Source organism: Panicum virgatum, chromosome 2N (assembly GCF_016808335.1).
Source record: "Panicum virgatum strain AP13 chromosome 2N, P.virgatum_v5, whole genome shotgun sequence".
NCBI lineage: Eukaryota > Viridiplantae > Streptophyta > Magnoliopsida > Poales > Poaceae > Panicum > Panicum virgatum.
In genome coordinates, this window is record NC_053146.1 from 15358128 (window position 1) to 15373375 (window position 15248).

The 15248-nt window shown below is 45.8% G+C and overlaps 1 protein-coding gene across 1 annotated transcript in view; it reads right to left on the bottom strand.

The window, feature by feature from the left end:
- The window catches only part of LOC120658127 (protein EXPORTIN 1A-like), a 28648-nt gene that overhangs the window by 10072 nt on the left and 3328 nt on the right, over positions 1–15248 (bottom strand). The window contains exons 5-19 of the mRNA XM_039936341.1: positions 11129–11236; positions 10963–11045; positions 10613–10751; positions 10461–10529; positions 10234–10311; positions 10087–10146; positions 9428–9472; positions 9074–9181; positions 8913–8993; positions 7593–7805; positions 7446–7505; positions 6696–6806; positions 5897–5994; positions 5699–5807; positions 5378–5443 (exon numbers count right to left, since the gene is read on the bottom strand). Of these exons, the coding sequence (XP_039792275.1) occupies positions 5378–5443; positions 5699–5807; positions 5897–5994; positions 6696–6806; positions 7446–7505; positions 7593–7805; positions 8913–8993; positions 9074–9181; positions 9428–9472; positions 10087–10146; positions 10234–10311; positions 10461–10529; positions 10613–10751; positions 10963–11045; positions 11129–11236 (1428 nt within the window). The remainder of the gene's footprint in view (positions 1–5377; positions 5444–5698; positions 5808–5896; positions 5995–6695; positions 6807–7445; positions 7506–7592; positions 7806–8912; positions 8994–9073; positions 9182–9427; positions 9473–10086; positions 10147–10233; positions 10312–10460; positions 10530–10612; positions 10752–10962; positions 11046–11128; positions 11237–15248) is intronic.

Sequence of the window (15248 nt, forward strand, 5' to 3'; positions counted from 1 at the left end):
TGGTGTATCCGAAGAAGCAGCCACAGGAACACCCACAAAAGGATCATGGCCATATAATGCTTTGAATGGGGAACATCCCAGAGAAGAGTGATGAGAGGAGTTGTACCAAAATTCGGCTTGTGGGAGCCAAGATTTCCATTGAGCAGGAGAGTCCCCAACTGAACATCGTAAATACATCTCCAAGCACTGGTTTACTCGCTCAGTTTGACCGTCCGTCTGGGGATGATATGCTGTACTGAGATGGAGTTGGACGCCAAACAACCTGAATAACTCCTTCCATACAGCGCTGGTGAAGACCTTGTCCCTATCTGACACCACAGACTGAGGAAGGCCATGAAGCTTCACCACTGTGTCAAACAACAACCGAGCCACAGACAGTGCAGTATACGGGTGTTTGAGGGGTAAGAAATGGGCATACTTTGTGAAACGATCAACCACCACCAATATAACATTGTAACCTTCAGACTTGGGCAGCCCCTCTATGAAATCCAGTGAAATATTTTGCCAGGCCCCCTCAGGAATGGGCAAAGGTTGGAGTAGACCTTGAGGATGAGTATGCAAATGCTTGGCTTGCTGACAAGTAGGGCATTGCGAAATGAACGTGGCCACATCTTGTTTAAGTCCTTTCCAAGAAAACAGCCTTTTTACTCGATGATAAGTGGCCTGTTGTCCAGAGTGCCCACCAATGGCACTGGAATGAAAAGCAGTGATAATTTTGGTCTGCACTGCAGAGTTCGCACCCACCCAAATTCTGCCCTTATGCCTGATTAGACCATTGTCCAGAGTATATCCTTGGTCATTTGGGCTGTGCACAGCCAACTGAGCTAACAGATCTTGAGCTCGAACATCAGTGACATATGAATTGACAACAGCCTGCACCCATTGGGGTTGAACATGAGACACTGCCTGCAAAGCTAACATGTGACCCACCCTAGATAGAGCATCAGCAGCCAAGTTGTCTTTTCCTTTTTTATAGACCACCCGAAATTGGAGACCCATCAGCCTGGTCATTGCCTTTCGTTGCATCTCTGAATGCAAGTTCTGTTCATTGAGGTAAGCTAGGCTCTTATGATCGGTCTTGATGACAAATTCTCCACGGCTTAAGTATTGCCTCCATTTCTCCACTGCCATGATAAGGGCTAAAAACTCTTTTTCATAGATGGACAAATGCTTGTGAGCTTCCCCCAAAGCCTTGCTCAAGTATGCCACTGGTTGCCCATGCTGCATGAGCACAGCGCCAATGCCCACATCAGAAGCATCTGTCTCAACCTCGAAAGATTCTTGGAAGTTAGGTAGTGCCAACACAGGAGTGGTGACCATAGCCTGCTTCAAATTCTCAAAGGCTTGCTGAGCCTCATTAGACCAACAGAATTGTTTTTTTCGTAGCAATTGTGTCAAAGGTTTAGCAATGAGTCCATAGTGTTTGACAAAGCGTCTGTAGTATCCAGTCAGGCCTAAAAAACCTCTCAATTCAGTAACTGTCTGAGGCACAGGCCAACTGAGCATAGCAGCTGTCTTAGAAGGGTCAGTGGATACACCTGCACCTGATATAATATGTCCCAAGTATTCCAACTGCAACTGAGCAATCGAACATTTACTCAACTTCAAGAACAATTGATGAGCTCTCAGCCTGTCCAAAACTTGCCTCAGGTGAATAATGTGAGTGTCTAGAGAAGGACTATAGATTAGAATATCATCCAAAAACACCATCACAAATTTGCGGAGAAAGGGTGACAAAACCTCATTCATGAGACACTGGAAAGTGGCCGGTGCATTGGTTAAACCAAATGGCATGACTCTAAAATGATAATGGCCGTGATGGGTTTTAAAAGCTGTCTTATGTTCATCCTCTGGCCTCATTCGGACTTGATGATAACCAGAACACATGTCCAATTTAGTGAAATATGAACTACCAGCCAACTCTTCCAAAATCTCTTCCATGATTGGCATTGGAAATCTGTTTTTGATTGTCAACTCATTCAAACGCCTGTAATCAACACAAAAACGCCAACTGCCATCCTTCTTTTGAATCAGAAGCACTGGCGAAGCAAAAGGGCTAGAGCTAGGGACTACTATGCCGGCCTGGAGCATCTCTTTGACCTGTCTCTCTATTTCATCCTTGTGTTGTGGGGAATATCTATAAGGTTTGGAATTGACAGGCACTGCAGAGGGCAATAATGGAATGGTATGATCATAGACTCTACTGGGAGGCAGGTGCTTGGGTGGTTGAAAAACATCAGCATACTGTTGTAGGAGCTCCTGAAGTGCAGGTGACTGGTCAGACTGTTGGTGGTCAGAATCTTGCATAACCAATGCCAAAGCCCAAATATCATTTCCCTTCCACAACTTAACCAGCTGATCAGCAGATAGTTCCTGGACAGGACATGTTGTTGGCTTGACTCCTTGAAGATAAACAGAATGCCCTTGATAAGAAAATTCCATGGTCTTCTGTGCCCAGTGGCAAGACATGGGACTCAAAGGTTTCAACCAATCATAACCCAAAATAGCATCAAATGCAGTAATATCAAGCACTCTCATATCAGCATGTAAAGTGTAACCATTGCAGAGCCAAGGCATATTAGGAACCCACAAATCAGACAGGAGAATCTGACCATTAGCCAACTTAACCTGTTTAGGTGTAGTAGGAATAGGCTTGATACCCACTGTATCCAGAAAAGCTGCACTCACAAAGCTATGTGAACTGCCTGTATCAACCAAGGTTAACATGGTTTTGTTTTGAACCAAAGCTTGGAGCTGCATTGCATCCCCATGGGCAATGCCAGCCAGAGCATTGAGAGATAATTGGCAGAATTCTGAGGTCAAAGAATCTTCTAACTCCAGTTGAGCTACTACCTCTTCAGTCAAAGGCATATCCATAGAATTTGTGACCAAGGCATTAACCTGTGCCTTGGGTCTCTGAGCACAAATGGCTGCATGGTTGGGATCATACTTTTCTCCACAATAATAACACAAGTTGTTAGCCTTTCTGTAATTCAGAGTCTGCCTCTCCTTCCACATAGTGGAGTGCTGAGTGCCAGGTTTGCTATCCCCTTTTGTAGGAGCTGACTGAAATTTAGTATTGGCAGCAGTTTTTGTCCACTTGGGTTTTCCTCTTTCCAGCACCTTTTGCTGAACCTTAGCCAGTAAAATAGCTTGATCCACATCTCTGGGCACTTGGGCTCTCACACCAGCACTTATATCCATCTGAAGTCCCTTAACAAACTGAGACACAAAGAAAGTATCATCAAACCCATTATTATGCATGGTAATCTCAAACTGCAGATTCTCAAACGCAGCAGCATATTCCTCTACTGTGTCAGTTTGCTTGAGTTCCAGGAGTTCACTCATGGCATCACGATAATCATTGGCGCCAAATTTCCTTTCCACTGCTGGAATGAACGTATGCCAATCGCCCAATCCATGCTGTTTCTTGTACACTTGTAACCACTTGGCAGCATTGCCATCCATGTTCAGAGCTGCCGCTGTAGGCCAATAAGCTTCATCGATATTGCACAACTCAAAATAGTCTAGACACTTAGATTTCCAGATGCAGGGATTAGAACCATCAAAGGTGGGACAGGACATTTTGGGAGTCACATGCCGCAAACCAATAAATCCGACAGGGTCGCGACGAAAACGATTACCGGTAAGTGGAGGACGAGAAGAAATTCCATGAGCAGAAGGACGGAATGGATGAGAGCTACGAGAAGGGGATCTGTGCAAATGAGTTGGACTAGGTGGAGGTTCCTCTGTCTCCGGAGCAGGGGCGCGCTGCAGGGTGAGTCGCGCAACAGCGTCCCCGGTGATCTCCATCTGTTTAGCAAGTGTTTGCTGGTCCTTCAGGATTTGCTCCATCACCTGATTTCCCAAGGACATCTGCGACTCCAGGCGCGCCTGATTGACTCCAAGCGACTCTACCCGAGCGAAAAGCAGATCGAAATTCTCGTTTACCTGAGTCCAGTGCTCGTCGTCCTGCTGGAAACGGGCGTCCATCTTGGAGAGAACGAACTGGGTCTGCACGGAAGGCTTAGGGGGCGCCGTGGCGACTGCTCCTCAAACCCGGAGACACTGCTCGACTTGGCGAAACCCCACACACCGGGGCCCGAATAGAATCGATCCAAGCCGAAGGAATACCGCAACCGGAACCCACAAACGACGACGAGATGTTCGCCGCCGCGCCGAAGAATATAGACAGTTGACTCGATCCCGGACTAAACCTAAGCGGCGCGAGAAAGTAGATGGTCGACGGCGCTGGACAGCTAACCGTCGATATGCGGTGGCCGCCGCCGACTGGGAGTCGGTGGGCGGGGCGAGGACGCCGGAATTGGAGTAATTCACGGCGGAGCGGATCCGCAGCACCGGGAAGGCGATGCAGACCAAACCGGGACCGACCAGTAGGGCGGGAGCACGCCGAGGACCGTGATCTGATACCAATTGTAATGCCCCGTGGCCGCGGCGATTGCCGTCGACGTGAGATGCACTAGCAACGGATCGGAGTTGGGGAAGAACCAGGCAGAGGACCCTGCCTCGCGAGCTCTATTAGATTTCCGATAAAACATTCTTACTTCTGTTACAAGCTTAGGGAAATATATCCCTCTCTCACGCACTCACTGACCAACCGGACCCACACACCCACTAGACTACATTTTGCCTTCACGAAGACGTCTTCAGCTGGTCGGTGTGACCCTGAGTCACAACAAATATACACCAACATCAACCTTGTTATCTCTAATAAAGCCTGAGTTCCCTGCCCCAACAGTGTTGGTGTGAGTGGCTGGGTGTGTGCGTGTGGTGCGTTTTGCTTTGTAGGGGCTCTTGACTCCCTTCTTTTGACCATCTTAATATAAAGATACACAGCTCTCCTGCGTGTTCGAGAAAAAAACTTTTGCATCAGATGGGTATGCATGATCTGAAGACGTACCACATGTTATGAAGTAATTATTCAATGAACTTGGAAGATAGGGGACATTTAGGGGGATTTGGGCCCTAATGGCTAATGATGAGATTAACATGCAAGGAATTCATGACATTAGTAAGAGGCACATCACAAAAGCAGGACAACATTATTTACTGAACTACAACAACAAGCTATGTATCTACTGAATGGTCAAAAGTTCATAATGTCCACTCATTAGCTAACAATTTTACCCTTTTAATGGTTTCTGGCCCTTTAAAAGGTCAGGTCATTCTAATTTTTATTGTCAGGACAGAATAAAGTATATATCGAGTTTAATTGCAACCCATGATATTGATGTATTATACTTCAGGTTATGAAGCTTTTTCCAAAATAACCCAACTTGAATACTTCACTCAGCTGTATAGGCATGATTTTAAGAGAGCTATATAAAGCTAGACTATTCAACAATACCAAACTTACCTGAAGTGTCACAAACTTGCGCTTGCACTTCTGAACTATTTTCAGGAAAGTGTCACATGCCATATCCTGCAAGCAAAACATGCTTTATGTTCTATATTGATACAACAGTGCCAGATATATGGCAGAATAGTAACATAAACTAACAACATCCTTGCTACCAGATACACAGCAGAATATGACTAAAGATTAGCTGACCTACTTGCTAAAACTAGGGGAGGTAATCATCATGAATATAACATTAAGAAAAAAAAAGCTGCAGAACCAACTGAATAGCAGATAAATGCATTTTTCTCTAACAAATAAACAAACAGAAATCCTAACCTGAACTCCTGGATGCATCTCATGCATGAATTCAAATAATTTGTTGACCACTGTTTTTAAAAACTTCCAGTGTGCCCTTAAAAACCTTGGGTATTGTCCCACAACATACCTATTCACGGAAGGAAGAATAGCAGCATACTGATCACTCTGAATCCCAACAAATAAAGGCATGACAAATGAAATGAAAGCAATACTTACATAATATTACTAGCGATCACAGCTTTGTTATCTTTCCCTTTTACAATCTCACAAAGGTTTAACAAATCACGAATAACCAAAACCAAAAACCTGTTTTCCTGAAAAAGATTCAACAGAGTGATATTCAGAGATTTTGTACATGTCACATTACACTATGAACAACATTATATTATAGATGTGAGAAAGTGGCAGATCCAAAAAGCTAGAAACATTGGTGTACAACAATGCATTGACTTTCCAAGGTGGCAGACCTCAAATCAGGGTCTGATCAATTGCACAAGGGAACAAGAGAAGATTACATAGTTGTCAGTTGGAAGAAAACTTAAGTGCTTCCTGGCTGTTGATGCAAACTTGGTCAATCTAACATGTTAAATACTCGGTTATTTTAAAGAACAGTTTGTGTTGCTTTAAACGGCTCTAGACTATAATAGGGTGGTAGATTCGAGGAATCCCACCTCTTGTTTGGCTAGACGAATGGGAATATGGATGAGTAGATGTATGAACACAGATGACATACTATACCAATACAAAAATGAGTAGCGAGGCCATGCTACAAAAATCATGCGTATCCTCACTACCTCAGGATGGACCAACCCATTCTTACATATGTAGAGGAGGGCTCAATGTGCAAGTAAGAAAGAGAGGCTGGGAACTTAGCTGCAACCTAACAACTTAGCTATTTGCAAGTTTTGACCAGTCAATAGAAAAAAGGATTATATTATACTCATTGTGTTTGGGGTGTTACTGAGGAAGCCACAGCAATGGAAAGGTCTACAAATGATGAGTACAGTCAACGAACCTGCTCCTCCACCATAGAACCGGAAATAGATCCAATAGCCCAACATAGAGTATTTAAGTTATTCCAACTCCAGTCTTCTCCATTCAGTTGCTTACTCAATTTCTTTAACATCTGTAGTCAAACAAATGAGGATTTATATCAATTTTTTTTAGAAAAAAAATCTTGGAATCTATCAAAACTTTCTTAACGTTCTAAGAAGATAAGTATAGCTTTTCTATATCACTGAATAACTATCATCTCTACAGCCTTTTTCTGTTTCCAAGGTCCCAATCGGAAAGCAGGATGACAAACACCAGAGTAGAAGATAAAAGGCACCGGAATAGGATAGAAATCCAGGTGAAAACAAAGAAAAGAAGAAGAGGATAGTATCTGAAGTGAAAGGGCACAGGATACACTGTTGCAATTATATGCAAGAAAGAGAGAAAATTAGGTCACAATTGTTTTTTAGGTTCCTGTGAATTTGTTTGATTGTTCCTGTTAGAGTATATTAGGCAACTCCGGTGTTCCGATGTTCAAAGCACCCCAAAAGTGCTCATAGATATGTGCATGACTGCATGTGCATCTTTTTTCGAGAATCATTTGTTCCAAACAGGTTCCAATTGTTTCTCTTGTTTGTGTCATTTTACCCTGTACCTAATACCAAACCCAATATCAAACGGAAACATCATAGTGAGCAGAGTTTATAAGCATCCTGAAAAGGATGAATTAGGATTCACGGAATCAAAAGATTAACCCTTTGGTAAGACATACCTGCTGCTCTGTATCTACATGATCAAGATGTGACAAGTATATCAGTGTTTCCCTCATGATCTAGAATAAAACAGTAGACGACAACAATAGGAAGTTAATAAAAGGTCACTATGATATCCTGCATAATGCCATTATACTTTTACTAACCTTATATTGAACAATAATATCATTATCTTTCAATGTTTCTCGTACAATATTCCCGTTCTCATCTTCAACAATTAAAACCTCCTCTGGCTTCGCCATCCGACAGATCATTAATGTTCGTAACTTTGAAAGTGGACCTGAATAAAGTTGTCTCCTCTGTCGAACAGCTGTCAGAGTACCAACATCAGTTCCAGAAATCCGCTGAGCTTGACATTTCTGCAAGTGGTAAACGATTAGAAATGAAGTAAACAGGATTTAACAGTAACACACCAACCATGCAAAAAGGCTAGTTGTATCAAAGAAATTTATTAGAAAAGATGGAAAACATATCATTTACAAAAGATCAGACCTGATCATTATCAAAAGTTTCAGAACCTCTGGAATATTTCTATAATAGCATCACGAGTGGTGAACCAATTTATAAGTTTAAACAATTTTAACAGTAGTTAGGCATGTACATACACAGAAGGGTAAAGTTAGTGATGCAATTGATGGACAAGCACAGAAAGCTCTAATCATCCTAGGGGTCGATCTGGAGGTATCGTAACAGATGTATTTTTGCTGGTACTGTTCCAAGAGTCCTGGTGCCTTGTTGCTGGCCAGTGAGGAATTACAGTGGTGGTGTATGGCCAGGGCACGGGGTCTTTCCTTCCTGACTGTCCATGTGCCAAGGTGGTTAACGCTTAGGCCAAGGTCATTTTCTCAAATAAATCACGGGTGTGAATGTAATTTGAGAAACTATTGGCATGCAACTTGTGCAGGGTGTGTTTGTAAGGGTTTCTACCTACTATTTTCTCAGGGGTAGACATTCCATAATGTATGGAATCAGGTGTTTTTTATTGCATTTTCTCTCATTTGACCCTGACTTTTAACTGAACAAATTTGGTTACACGACACTTCATTTGACAAGGATAGACATGTTTATTTCTGTTCCATTTTTGTACCTAAATTGTTTCTACATGGTAGGATTATTCTGAAAAAGGAGGTTTTAATGAGCAAAATGTCAAATTAGCAAGGACATACATATCGATGATGGCCCCAAACTAAATGTATAAATTATATAGCACTGCAGTGTTCGTGTCGTGTATGTGCCACATCTTTTAAATGGCAAAACATTAATAGCTGACACAAAAGTTACAATCAGAGGAAACTGAAAGTCTGAAACACAACACATTAACAGCTTGGGAAATTTCAAATTTGTCTGGTTCTAACATATCACACTAGGTGCTGCTAAATTTTTTTAAAAAATGATCAAATCATATTATCAAGATCTAATCAGTAATCACATCCGAAAGCAAGAAGCAGTATTAAAATTAGAAGAACCTGAAGTCCCAGCAATTGCTCCACTTGGTTGTAAGTTTCAAATAGTTCTAAAACAAACAGATTCCAATAGTCCAAGCAGACCTGTTTAACAAACAACCAACATCATGAGATGACCTTTAGACAATACTTTATACATCCCAGAATTTGGCCAAGCTTCATACCTTAAACATCTCTGTGTCTTCAACAAATGAAATTTCAATTAGGTAGTCAAGGCCCAGAATCAATGCAGCTCTATTTTCAGGAGTTGATTCCAGTATACGAATGTGATTCTACATTTATCACAATGAAAAAAAAGTAATATTATTGAGACTGGAATGTCTTACAGTACAATAAGAAACAACATTTTTATTTTTATTGGTTATAAATTGAGCATGAAACTAGCCTGCATTCTACAGTTGAATAAGATAACTCCAACTTTTTCTTGTAGAGAGTATAAGGTCTAACCATTTGAAGGAATTTTAGCAATAAAAGGTATATTTCCAGAGAGCTTTGGTTCACAATGCAGTGATCATTACCTTGAAGAAGGATGTCAAAAAAAGTGCAAGATTCTGGATAAATGCCTGCTCAGAGAAACAAGTATGTATTAGTGCATTATATGGGAGCAACATGCTCATTATGCGGAACTGGACTTCACAATCCTTTAAGGCCTACTAGAATTCCATTATAACACGATAGGTTAGCATTATTGGCAAATATTCCATTAGATTGTGATAATTAATAGCTATAGTTGTAATCATATTACCAGGCACCTATAATTTCCCAATACCAGAAAGGTTGGTATGATAATCTCATTATCAAAAGGAAATGTCTTCACTATCAAATTTCAATTCTAACAAAATTATGAAATCCAATTTCTTTACTGAAATGTCCAGCTTTGAGATATCAACATCAAATTTCAATTCTGAAATTTGAGATTACTTATATTACACATGTATGTTGAACATTTTGAAATTTGATTGGTCAAAACTGAGATCAAGCTTCTAAACTCTAAAATCTCCTATTTAAAATCGGAAGTTACAATTTCCAGAAGGAGCTGGGACAACTGAAAATTGGATTAAATGTTGTATGGTTGAGAACAATTAGATGAACAGTGCAACTAGATAAGGTAAGTACAGTAGTTTGAAAGAGGAGACAAGAAAAAATTAACTGCTTGTTTAATTTGTCTAAAGTATACCTGTTCTTCATTAGAACCATTACCATATCTATCTGAAATTGTTCCAGAAGGAAGCACTGCCTGCTCATCCAGAAAAAAACGAGTGAAAAAAGGCTCCAAACAAGATAGACGAAAGTGAACATAGTTTTTGACATTATGTAGTATTACCTGCAGCTGCGACATAAAGATAGTATACATTTGAACATACTGTGTGTCATAGAAATCATCAAAGTGAAGAGCAGCAACCTGACATAACTTAAAACATCAATAACAGACACCTCCTGAATCCTGATTCAACTCTCAGAGGTAAAGCTTAATAGTTATCAAATCCGAATAAACTGTGTAAAGTAGTTTCTATACTGGAATAAAGCGTTAGAAATGGCATCATTGTTTACCTCTGTTAGGCATTGAAGTGTAAGATTGCGGTAAGCAGTAATGGGGAAAAACTTCAAGAGTGTCTCCAGCTAAAAGGATAGATGAAAAGGTTCAGTTCGAGCAGATGCAACTTTGCATAAGAACATTCAAATTATAAGAATAGACTACAAACCAGCAGTGACTCAAATATGAAGCCAATGGGGATCCATGACAAGAAAGCATGAAGTGTGGCCAATGTAGCACAAACAAGTTCAGGTTGTTGTGACTGAGATAGGACATTTAAGCAAAGCTCATGAATAAGACGAAATTCACTGTTGAAAAATAAGTCATTGTATTAGTACTCACAGATAAACATTTTACAAATAAAAAATTGTATTCAAACTTACAGAGAAACTATTTTGACATACAAATAGGAGTTATATCACAATACACACAGGCCAAAGAAATATGCCATCAAAACAATATACAATGAATGAAACGAATGAGCAATCTAAGTTAGCAAAAGGAGATAGAAATCTATACCTATTTAGCGAACCCTTTAAGTCTTTAATCTTCTGTTGTGTCATTTCACCTCTGGAGAAATCAAAAATCTCTTCACTTAGGAGCTGCATATTAGTTGTCAAGTGAGACAACCAAATCAAATATGGTAAAACAAATAGGTAACAGACATATTGAGCGAGTAACTTGCCTTCAATATTGCCATACAATTCTCGCATATTGTTGGACTACTTGTTGCTGCTGCAATAAGGTCAGGAATGAAGGTAGTCCACCTGGCAGGCCACTCACGCTTTAAAACCTATTATAGGGCAAACATGCAATATAAGTGATGGAGAGAATAATAGCTTGTATTCCTCCAAACCCTAGAAGGGTGGGATATATAGATCTTATACATGGACCTCTATACATGGGCTCATATATACACCAACACCCCCCGCAGTCTGAACTACTGGCACAGCGGTGTTCAAGACTAGACAACAAGAAAGCCAACACCCCCCCCCCCCCCGCAGTCTGAACAACCGGCGCAGCGGTGTTCAAGACTAGACAAGAAAAGAGTACAAAGGGCAGATACCCCCCCCCCGTAGCCACAACTAGCCACCTGCTACGTTGAGGCTGGAGCAAAACTCCGAGAAGGTCGAGGAGGGTAGTCCCTTGGTGAAGATGTCGGCAAACTGGGAGGTGGTCGGGACATGAAGTACCCGAACATCGCCGATGGCGACCCTGTCGCGCATGAAGTATAGGTCGATCTCCGCATGCTTCGTCCGCTGATGCTGGACGGGGTTGGTGGAGAGATACACGGCGCTGACGTTGTCGCAGTAGACGAGCGGGCTGTGGAGCTCCGTCAAAAGCTGTCATAGCCAGGACGCCTCCGCCACGCCGTTAGCAACAGCCCGATACTCCGCCTCGGCACTGGAGCGGGAAACAACCGGCTGCCGCTTGGACGACCAGGAGACCAGTTTGCCGCCCAGGAAGACGGCGTAGCCGGAAGTGGAGCGACGAGTGTCCGGGCAGCCAGCCCAGTCAGCGTCGGTGTAGACCACCAGCTCAGTAAAGGTCGAGCGGTAAAGCACCAGGCCGAGGTCCACAGTGCCACGGACGTAGCGGAGGAGACGCTTCAGCGCAGCAAGGTGTAACTCTCGGGGATCATGCATATGGAGATAGACCTGCTGAACAGCGTAGGTGAGGTCCGGCCTAGTGAATGTGAGGTACTGCAAAGCGCCGGCCAGACTCCGGTAGGCAGTAGGATCAACCACCGGATCACCCAGATCAGCAGACAGCTTCGCCTGAGTGTCGACAGGAGTGGAGCAGGGCTTGCAATCAGTCATCCCAGCCCACTCTAGAATATCAAGGACGTACTGCCGCTGGTGAAGGAGAAGACCAGACGGGCGAGGCTCAACAGTGACGTCCAAGAAGGGGTGGAGCTGACCCAGATCCTTCATAGCAAACTCCTGCTGCAGAGTGCAGAGAGGAGATGACACTCTGAAGCAACTGCTGACTGGAGGCTGTGAGCATAATGTCATCAACATAGAGCAGCAGATATGCAGTCTCATCGCCACGGTGGTAGATGAAGAGAGACGTGTCAAACTTGGCCTCGGTGAACCCCAATGTCAGCAAGAACGTTGCGAACCGAGAGTACCAAGCCCGAGGAGCCTGCTTTAGGCCATAGAGAGACTTATTGAGCCGGCAGACCATATCCGGACGACTCGAGTCCACAAATCCCGCTGGCTGAGAGCAGTAGACAGTCTCTGACAGAGTGCCGTGAAGAAATGCATTTTTCACGTCCAGCTGGTGCACAGGCCAAGAGCGCGAGAGCGCAAGCGAGAGGACCGTGCGCACAACACTGGACTGAAGGTTTCATCATAGTCCACACCAAGCCGCTGAGTGAACCCCCGGAGAACCCAGCGAGCCTTGTAGCGCTCCAGTGTGCCATCAACCTGACGCTTATGCGTCCAGATCCACTTGCCAGTCACCACATTGCAACCAAACGGACGCGGCACGAGGTCCCACGTCTGGTTGGCAAGAAGAGCCGCGTACTCCTCTTCCATCGCGTGACGCCAGTGAGGATCCGCCAAGGCGTCGCGGACAAAGGAGGGTACTGGAGAGACCCGCAGCTCTCCCTCGGTGGTGGAGAGAGTCGCGGCCTGAGACGCCATCCGCCAAGTCACCATGGGATGGATATGCCGAGAATCCCGATGGATGACTGGCGGGTGGTACACCGCCGGCTCGACTCGAGAGGGAGCCGGCGGAGGCGATGGCGTAGGCGTCGGAGGAGCCTCCAGAGCCGGAGGCGGCGCCGGTGTCGGCGCCGAACGACGCCGGTATACCTGCACCGACTGAGCGTACCACGCAGGTGCAAGGGAAGGCACTGGGGCCGCGTGTGGCGCAGCAGGAGACACCGGGTCCGCGCGCGGCACGGCCGGGGGTCCGGGCGCCGCGCGTGGCGCGACCGCGGGCATCAGGGCCGCGCTCGGCGCAGCAGGGATCACCGGAAGCGGTGTCGGTGTACCGGAAAAACCTACAGAGAAATGACAAACAGGTAACGATGGCTTAACCACCGGGTCAGTCGAAAATATAGACTCCAACTCGGGGTCAGAAGAAGGTGTGGAAGAAGTGGAGTAGGGAAAATCCGACTTGTCAAAGACGACGTGTCGGGAGATCAGAACGCGGCGAGAGGTGAGGTCAAAGCATCGGTACCCCTTGTGGTCAGGGGAGTACCCAAGGAACACACAACGAGTCGACCTGGACGCCAGCTTGTGAGAAGCGGTGGCGGAGGTGTTAGGATAACACGCACACCCGAAAACCCGAAGGTGGTCGTAGCGAGGAGGGGTACCGAAAAGAGCGTGGTGTGGAGTGGGAGCAGGAGAAGCAGTGGACAGAAGACGGTTAAGCAAATAGGTGGCAGTGTGGAGGCTCTCCGCCCAGAAGCGCGGGGGCAGAAAAGCCTGGATCAGAAGGGTGCGCACGACGTCGTTCGTTGTGCGAATCATCCGCTCAGCCTTGCCGTTCTGAGGAGAGGTGTACGGACAAGACATACGCAGCTGAACACCCCGAGAGAGGAAGAAGGAACGGGAGGTAGAGTTGTCGAACTCACGCCCGTTGGCACTGGACGGCCTTAACGGTGAGGCCGAACTGAGTGGACACCCAGGCAAAGAAGTGGAGGAGGGTGGGGAAGGTCTCAGACTTGGCGCGTAAAGGAAAAGTCCAAGAGTAGTGTGAGAAATCATCGACCACCACCAGATAGTATCTATAGCCAGAAAGGCTAAGAACAGGAGAAGTCCACATATCACAGTGAACAAAATCAAAGGCATGCGTCGCATGCGAAGAAGAAGAAGAAAAAGAGAGTCGAACATGACCACCAAGCTGGCACGCATGGCAGAGGTGCTCAGCAGGAGCCCTAGTACCAGGAACATCGGTATTATGACTGAGCTGAGCCAGAACGTCACGGCCAGGGTGACCAAGACGGAGGTGCCAGGTGGTGGACGACGGCGTCGCGGCAAAAGTAGCAGACGAAGAAGAAGGCGAAAGTGGTGCAGCAAAAGACGGAAGGCGAAGGGTGTAAAGGGGCCCCGTGCTGTCACACCAGAGGAGCGGACATTGGGAGGCCGAATCCTTTACAGTGAGGCCAGAAGAGTCAAATTCGATGGAACAACAATTGTCAGCAGTAAACTGACGAATGGAAAGAAGATTATGAACCATCTAAGAAGCATTAGAAAGACGAAAAGAAGAAGGAGCAAAACCTACGGTGGTGACAGGAAGGCAAGACCCATCACCAACCATAATGGAAGAAGGACAAGAGGGGTGTGGGGGTCGGACAGAAGAGAGGATACCGGCATCAGGGGAGGTGTGGAAGGAGGCACCCGAGTCGGCGATCCATTCGGTGCTGACCGGCAGCATTAGCCCCATGGTGCTGAAGGACTGCGCCAGTGCGGCCTGGTCCCACCCCCCAGGCCAGGTCGACTGCTGGCTGGGCTGAGCGGGCGGAGTCCAGATTGGCGCGGCCGCGGGGGGCATACCTAGCGTAGGCCACGCGGGCGCGGGCGCGGGCACGCGCGCCATGGCCAACGCGGCCATCGCGGGCGCAGGCAGGGGCGGCACAGAAGGCGCGTGCACGGGCGCGGGCACCGCGGCCGCGAGGGAACCCCGCGCGGCGTGCGTGGCGGGCGCGACGGCGGCCTGCGCGGCGTACGCGGCGGCGAGGGAGGCGGCGGTCCGCGCGGCCTGCGCAGCGTGCGCAGCCGGCGCGACGGCGGCCTGCGCGACATGCGCGGCGGTGAGAGAGGCGGCGGCCTGCGCGGCGGGCGCGGCGGGCG